The sequence below is a fragment of the Anarrhichthys ocellatus genome, unplaced genomic scaffold, assembly GCF_004355925.1.
Source record: "Anarrhichthys ocellatus isolate YVR2014 unplaced genomic scaffold, GSC_Weel_1.0 scaffold93, whole genome shotgun sequence".
Lineage (NCBI taxonomy): Eukaryota > Metazoa > Chordata > Actinopteri > Perciformes > Anarhichadidae > Anarrhichthys > Anarrhichthys ocellatus.
Window position 1 is genome coordinate 430,116 of NW_022280123.1, and position 8,301 is coordinate 438,416.

Below are 8,301 nucleotides of genomic sequence, written 5' to 3' on the forward strand. Positions count from 1 at the left end.
GGGGCGGCGAGGGGGAGAGAGAAACTCTGGGGGAGCAGCTTCAAGCTCATTGGTCAGGCTGCTGGACAGGGAACCAGGACAAGCCAATCGCGGACTGAGACAGAGGAGGAGGGTGCGTGTGTGTGTGCGTACATGTCTGCGTGTGTGTTTTAATCGAGGTGTGCTTATATCGATGCATGTGTGTGTGTGTAGAAGGTGTGTGTGTGTCCGTATGCACGTATCTGTGAAGTAACTGGTCAGAGTTACTTTGATCCATTGTCGCTGTACACTTGTCAAAGTTACTGTCACAACCGGGTACAAAGCTGAGGTAACAAACATCTTCTTCTTCCACATCTGGCGGGAGAAAAGAGGGGACACTGTTACAGAGATCGGGACATTTAACGTGACTTTTCAGACAGCACTTCTAGTCTCAGACAAACAGGTGGGTGACAGTTTGCTCTCATGTGACACAGAGCAGATGTTTTCTGAGTAGTGTGTTTTTGTGGTCCAAAATCCAAACTTCTGCCCAATTCCACGTCACGTTTCACTCAGTAGAAATCCGATTTAATAAATCAGTTGTAATAAAAATATGTAAACTGCGCCGTTGAGGCAGACGAGTTTATTCAGTTCACATACAATAGTGAATTATGTGAGCTTGGCTTAATTCAATGTAACAATGTGTTAACACAGGGTTTCCTCCGACAGTAGAAGACTGTCATTTAAAATGTGAATCAACTTATCAAACAGTTCCTCTGATAAATTAGTCTCATTTCACAAAGAAGAACTCTGATCTAATGATATCAGGCGGCATAAAAAAATTGCGTGGAACGCGCTAACTGACGGAGTTCTCACGCCTTACTTTAGTTCATTTAACGTAGTTCACAGAAGAGCTGTGAAAGTGAAAATCAGCCTGAATGAAAAGTCTTCCTTTAGCAGTCACACAAAGTTAAACGTTGTCATTTAGGAAAATCATCTGTGTAACTGGGAAAAAGATGTTGATGGCAAGCTTTTTGTTTCTGTGCATGTGAGGCGTTTCAGGTCACTTCAAACATGAAAGTGCGCGCGCGTGTGTGTGTGTGTGTGTGTGTGTGGAGGGGGGGGAGATAACTGGAATTGAGCATTAAGCCTTGTAATGTGAATAACCTACGGTGGTGATCATGGTGGATTTAGTTTTGAAGGGCTACAAAAAAAATAGAGATAATAGTTTGCAATGTGGTTCGTTTGTGAGGCAAATTATTGGGGATCTATCGCCGACATTTGTGTATTTTCAAATTTTTTATCATGTAAATAATGTCAAACTTTCAAAAAAAATTAAAATAAAAGATGTCTTCATCTAAAAGGAATCAACAAAGTATACATTTTTCGAACCGTTACCTGCGTTTCATCGCGCCGTGGTGTTGCTACTGGATACCATGTTGTCAGAGTTCGACAGAGACTGCTCCTTTATTACTGGGTCTGCAGGAGGCGAGAGGAACAAACTTCAGTGCTCAGGACTACTCTAAAAGACCTTAAGTGGGCAGTAGAGTCGTTATAATGGAGGAACAGACAGAAGGATGCTAGGGCCTAATGACTCCCACGTGAACGCTCAGTATTTGAGACCAACACCGATGTGATTGAGGGGGAATTTGGTAGGAAAAGCTAGCAGCGAGTGTTTTGACCTGACACTCCGAACCACAATCACTACACACCGCAAGTATTTTCAGGTCTTTACATCTAAATGCTACAAGCCCCTCACCAAAGATCCCTGTGTCAGCAGTGTGTGTGTGTGTCTCGCTTACAGAAGTAAGGGTGCTCCATGGCCTCGGTAGCGGTCAGCCTCTGTTGGTGGTCGTAGCGTAGCAGCTTGTCCAGCAGGTCCAGAGCTTCAGGACTCACCAAGTGCTGGTTCTCCGTCTGCACAAACTGTTCCCAGCGCTTCCTGCTCTGCCTGCAGACGCGCACACACGCACACACACACACACACACACACCTGCTGAGGAGACGTCTACTGATGGTGCTGACATTAATTTACTGACCGATGTGAGCTCCTGTTTATTCGTTTACTTTATCGATCTGATTAGCACATCAAATATCCCTTCATCCACCTTCAATGGAAAGGTCATAGGTCATGCTTAGCTACCCCAAATTGAGAGACAAACAATATAAAAATATATATAAATATATGTATGTATGCAGAGATGGGCAGTATTTCTATTATTTGTATTTGAAATACGTATTTCAATTACTTTTGAGTAGTTTGTAATTTGTATTTGATAGGGCCGATAAAAATCGAACGTAATTTGTAACAAAATACTTTAGAGTGGAGTAATTTTATATTTAAAATACTCAAAATACTTTCTCCACGAATCAAAAAACAGTTCACGAGTTCAGTCTTCAGATCTTCAAGTTCAACGGGTTGTCTGTCAAGTTAAATATTTTATCTGAGTGTGACAGATGTCAACTAGCGTGATGTATAATTGATGTCGGTCTGGCTACATAGCCTATTGTATATACATGGTGATGGTTATAATATCAAGCTCAATGCTAACATGCTAATGACGCTAGCATGCTGTCTAGGCTAGTGCATAGCAAGTTAACTTATCAGTTGAGTAGCTAGCTATAAGAGGGAGATTGGGAGCTTGTATGTTCATGATAACCTTATCAAGAGACGTCTGATCTAATCTTGCACTGTATTACAAGTTATGCTGTATCTTCTCAATGTGAATGTCATAATGCCATATCAATTACTGGCAGATAATATAGTTCACAGTTAGCCAGGCTATGACAGTAGATGTCCATTTGTTAAAAAAAAAAAACATTAAATATCCAATTTATTTTATTTAAAAGGCATATTGTGAAAGTATTCTTAGTTTTATTATTTCATACATTTTACAGTTGGCCAGGTGGACAACATGTCTCAGCAAGATGATGTTCAAGAAGGACCATCAACAAGCACAGATGTGCTTATTACACTGACATGTCTGTGACTGTTCTTCCTTTTTGTGGGCTTCACCAGAGCTTTGTGTGCATTATATATAATTATATTATATTATTATTACATTATATAGCCCAAACCTGAATGCTCTGCTCTACCAAATTGTGAGAAAACGGAAAATCCAGAAAAAAAAGTATTTCCTATATTTTAAATACTAAATATATGTATTGTATTTTGTTACATTTTCTGGCACCGGTATTTTGTATTTTATTTTGATACATTTATTTGAGGGGTATTTTGTATTTTGTATCAAAATACATTTTGATGTATTTTTGCCCATCTCTGTATGTATGCATGTGTGTATAAATAGTGTAAACAGCTTATAGTGATGATGGTGCTCCTGTGCTATTTGCACGTATTTAAATGAGGTGGTTTGCAGACATCTGGTGAAAAATCATCCCCTGTTCTATGCAAATGAGCCTCATTGCAAAAGCAGTCACACGCAGTTACAGTATAAGCGTCTTCAGAGAGTTTGGTTGGTGACAAGGAGTGACAAACCGGCATGTTATCAGTCACATTTGAAATCCTTGCCTGATGTATCTTTTTCTCTCTGCAATTGTTCTGCCTACTGTGTGGAGCAAAAGCGACAGATAACTGCAATCAGATGCAAAAAAAAAGGACAAATTGCACTCAGCTGCAAAACTTTGTTTGTGCTATAATTTCAGTAGCGCATTATCTTTTTTGAGTCGGACCTTGAGACGGGACAGATGGCTGTTGCAAGTGATGATTGATTCTCGGTGCCGTCAGTGGCTACAATCCATTCTTTGTGAATTTGCCCATCAACGTTTACAGGGAAACTCGACGGGGTACCGTTAAAACCAGTTAAGCCCTACGCCCCCAAATTTGGGGGCTCTCGGTACCAGAGGGGGTAGCATATACCGTCGAAAAAATGCACTCATCGAGAGCGAATATAATGCATGTATACATGTTATATACCAGATTAAAAAACAAAGTCTGGGCAACAATATAATGCAAGCCATTTTTACACACTCCAAACACAATTCTACATTATACAATATAATCAACTAGAAGATTTACCACAATATCACGTATTTTTCACCATGAGTCCGCGAGCTACGCACTCCGGACAAAGCTACCAACACAAAGCTAACACGGACAACCACTATATCAGAAAGCAAGAGAATTTGACACAGATTCCAGAGATATCTTCAAAATGTCTCTCCGTGAAACCATTACAGAGATACAGCCAACAAGCACCAGAACAACAAACCGCTTTACCGCTAATAATCATAAATGCTCACCTTTACGCTGTATCATGAAGACAAAGGCATAATTTCCCGGTTCTGGAGCTAAAAAAACTGTTCTACATATATCCTGTGTGACAGTGTCCGTGATGACAGGGGGCTTTTATAAGGCAGGGTACGAGGGGGGGGACGATTTGACTTTCGGCGTATCAGATTTTACGCTTCGCGAGGGACGGCGCAGTTTTGATTCTGACTGGCTAACGATTCTGTCAATCAATATCATGTTGTCCCAGCTCAATTCTATAGGCTCAGACGCGTCGAAGGAGGGTTCATTGACTGAAATCAACCAATGGGCTGCTGACTTAGGCCTGCATAGACACAGATAAACTGCAGTCAGACGAGAATGGATCCATGGATCACAGACACAAAAAGGCTCAGAGAAGATTCTGGCTCTCAAAATGAAGCCAAACTGCTGTATTTGGATGTATTGAACACTATTAGTGATCAAACAAGTGAAATATTTAGTTATATAGTATAGCAAATTACAATGGAACAGCTGGTTCCAAAATTACAATTTGGGTGACCTCGCCTGACCTCTCTGTACTAAAAGCTCTCTACTTTTGTTTTGCTTCACTTTATCAAAGTCAAACTTTGCACAGAGACTGTTGACATATTGTGCTATGATTTGGGAGAGGTTTTAGACTTGCCACTGCATCATTCCAAAGAAATAATAACAATAAAAGTGCTTTTTTTTCAGGCGAACCTGAAACTTTTCAATTTGAGCTGTGTGCCATCTTCATTTACTTTTAACAAATAACATATACACTGATATTTACAGATCTGAACAAATCTCACAAGTGTTACCTTTATTATAACATCAAAATTATTCAAATAGAACTTGTAGTTGCAGAAATAAACTCTTTTTAGTATGGGTATGCAATTTTCAAGCAGAGGCCTAAAAATAGGGCGAGGGCCCAGAGTCTGTGACTGTGCAGCCCAGGCTGGTGCCAAAGACGTTTCCCTCCAAGTCTCAATTCAGAACATTACACAAGAGCCGCAGTGGAAAAGGTGAACTAATGTTTGTAACTACCACTGTGATGCAGTTTAAACCCAACAACAGATTTCATATTGTTAAAACTTACTTTCTTTTACTGTATCAAGGATCATTTCAAATGCCATTTTCCTGAGTCAGAGGAGGGCACATGCAGCCCTGAGCAGCCACCGTGTGCGACAGTGCGATGGGAATCCAAAGAGGAAAAAGTGTGACTTACTGTCCCAGCAGGTCTTTGAAGCGCGGGTCCAGTTCAATGTGGTATTTGCGCAGGTAGCCGAACAGCTCGTCCGTCCCCAGGACTTTGGCAATTCGCACCAACTGAAAGAGAAAAAGAAAATACATTAAACTCTGAGTTCCACTTTGAAATATAATGAGATCTTTGTCACATTATGGTTGATACGGTTACTCACTAAGCATTCGCAAATGTCAAGATGGTTGTCAGCCTCTATGGTAAATCTACATTGTTGTTCGACATCCTTCTCTCTCTGATCAACCTGGATCCCTGATTCATTTTGTGTTGTGTTTAAGCATTAAGATATCAAACCGTAGCGCTATGATGTTGGACGTTACAGGGAGCGTGATGAATGCATATGTAGATATCACTTTCCGGATTACATATAAAAAGTAAAACAAATGTACTGTAATGTTATGGATATGGTGGCGTAATCTGTATAATATGAGAGCTTTCCTACATTTAGATTTTTGAAATCGTAATATTTTGTATATTTGCAATATATTGAATCGTAACCCCTGTATCTTGATGCGCATCGTATCGCCAGATTCTTGCCAATGAACAGCCCGAGGAGCCAGTGTTGAAACTATGACTAAATACAACAAAATGACTACGATGAGGCGGTGACCGGCGTCATTGAACACTAACTGCGAATATATTAACATGCAATGTCTTTGACGAAAAAAGACGAGATTAAAATGTCGTTTAAAAAATAAAAACAACAAAAAAAAACAGACAAAATATTATGGTAGGGCCGAGCGATATGACGAAAATCTCCTACCTCAAATATCAGGTCATTCCATATCGCGATAACGACATATATCACGATACAACATAGAAAACGGGCTCATGATGATACTGTATATATGAAATAACCGTAAGGTTTTGTATACTCTTGTGTGAATTACATACTTTTTTCTCAAGACTTTTCTCAATTTCCCAATTCCCAATCGTAGTTGTGCTTCATGATATCTCGATGAGTGATTTAAGTAAATAGATTGAATCATCGGCCACCCCTTATAGGCTGGTTTTTAATTTCCATGCTGGAGTTCCGTTTCCTGTGCAGTGCTCGGCATTACGGGACGACACCGGCAACCCTTAATTCAAAGTTAACAATGTCAACAACAGGGCTTGGGAGAAAGATGCAAGGTGTGATTTTGGCGAGACTAGAAATGGTGAATATAAACTGATGACAAAAAACGACCATAAAAGGCAACAGTTTCCACTGACTAAAACTTTACTTCAATAATTAAGAGTTTTTCTTTGACTAAACTACAGCAAGACTGAAATGCCAAGACTTTTAGTCAACTAAAACTTTGGCTGTGGTTGACTAAATATGAAAAAAAAAATATGAAAAAACGGACAAAACTAACAGTAGTCAGAGCTGCACATGTGTGCCGGACGCACCTGGTCGTAGTTGTCTTGTCCATGGAAGAAGGGCTCTTTCTGAAAAATCATACTGGCCAGCATACAGCCCAAGCTCCACATGTCAAGACTGTAATCATACATCTGAAACACAAGATCATCAAACAGCACTGCCGATGATGAAAACACAGACATCAGAATTATCCATGTGTGCTGACAAACGCTTTCTCAAATGTGTGTGACTGGCAACGTTTTTTATCTTTTGTATCTCTAAAAGGTGTTTAAAGATGGGGCTGGTTCAAGGTGTGAGTATGTGTGTGTGTGTTACCTGGTAGTCCACCAGGAGTTCGGGGCCTTTGAAGTATCGTGAGGCCACTCTGACGTTGTACTCCTGGGATGGGTGGTAGAACTCTGCCAAACCCCAGTCTATAAGGCGTAGCTGTGGAAACACACAATTCATCCTCATTCAACTTGACTGAAAATAAGAAGAAAAAAGTGTAACTTAACAGGTGAAACCTACGACCACGTTTGGTTAGAGAAACACACAGTTATAGGTGTGTGTGATAAGAGCTCTTTGGGGTTGATCCGTTTTAGCCTGCTGCCCCCTGGAAGTAACCTCACAGCACCAAATGTAGTTACTATGTAACTACATTTGGTGCTGTAAAAAACAACAACAAAAAAAAGAACTATAGCAATACTGTCTACTAGTTATAGTAGCAGCCAGTCGTTATGGCTACTAACATGGATGGACATTATTCCGACTGTACTCAAACACATTACAGCGACACCACATAAGTTCCAATGCAGAATCATTACAAAGCAACAATAATCTCCTTTTCAAAGAGAGTATGAAAGAAAACCAAAAAAATACAGAGGAATGAAAAGATGAAGAGCCACAGAGAAAAAAATCTAAAGTGTTTGTGTGAGCGAGAGAGAGAGACTGAAATAGCAGGGTGAAAGAATATTTAGAGTGTGTGTGGGTGTGTGAAGACAAAAAAAAAAAAAAAAGACTATATAGGGCACCGCCTACCTTTCTCAACTGGTGGTCGATCATCACATTGTGGGGTTTGACGTCACGGTGCATGATTCCCATACTGTGACAGTAGTCCAGAGCCTGACACACACACACACACACGCACACGTATTATCAGAGCAGACAAATATGTAAAGGTTTGTGCTGTACACAGTATTTTGAATTCCCAGGACCGTGCCAAAAATAGAGACTAAGTTGGAAAATGTCTGATTCATGACATGCAACTTCTTAAAAAAAAGAAAAAAAAAGAGAAATCAAAAGTCTCACCTTCAGTAGTTCAAACATATAGAAACGGATATCATAATCCGTCAACTTCTGGTACAACTCCTGCGGAAGGAAACATATTTACGTCAGGATTTCATTTAAAATTAGAAAGGAAAAGAAAAATGATGCGGTACTGACTAAGACACTACAACATGGGACACTAAGATCCAGTCAGGGCAGAGAACATTCAATGCC

At 40.0% G+C, this 8,301-nt stretch overlaps 1 protein-coding gene across 1 annotated transcript in view; it reads right to left on the bottom strand.

Annotated features, from left to right (window-relative positions):
• Positions 1-17: 17 nt before the first annotated feature.
• The window catches only part of csnk2a2b (casein kinase 2, alpha prime polypeptide b), a 12,421-nt gene continuing 4,137 nt past the window's right edge, over positions 18-8,301 (bottom strand). The window contains exons 5-12 of the mRNA XM_031875693.1: positions 8,110-8,169; positions 7,840-7,923; positions 7,138-7,248; positions 6,852-6,953; positions 5,430-5,530; positions 1,758-1,906; positions 1,354-1,434; positions 18-333 (exon numbers count right to left, since the gene is read on the bottom strand). Coding sequence (XP_031731553.1) covers positions 1,361-1,434; positions 1,758-1,906; positions 5,430-5,530; positions 6,852-6,953; positions 7,138-7,248; positions 7,840-7,923; positions 8,110-8,169 — 681 coding nt within the window. The 3' untranslated portion in view covers positions 18-333; positions 1,354-1,360. The remainder of the gene's footprint in view (positions 334-1,353; positions 1,435-1,757; positions 1,907-5,429; positions 5,531-6,851; positions 6,954-7,137; positions 7,249-7,839; positions 7,924-8,109; positions 8,170-8,301) is intronic.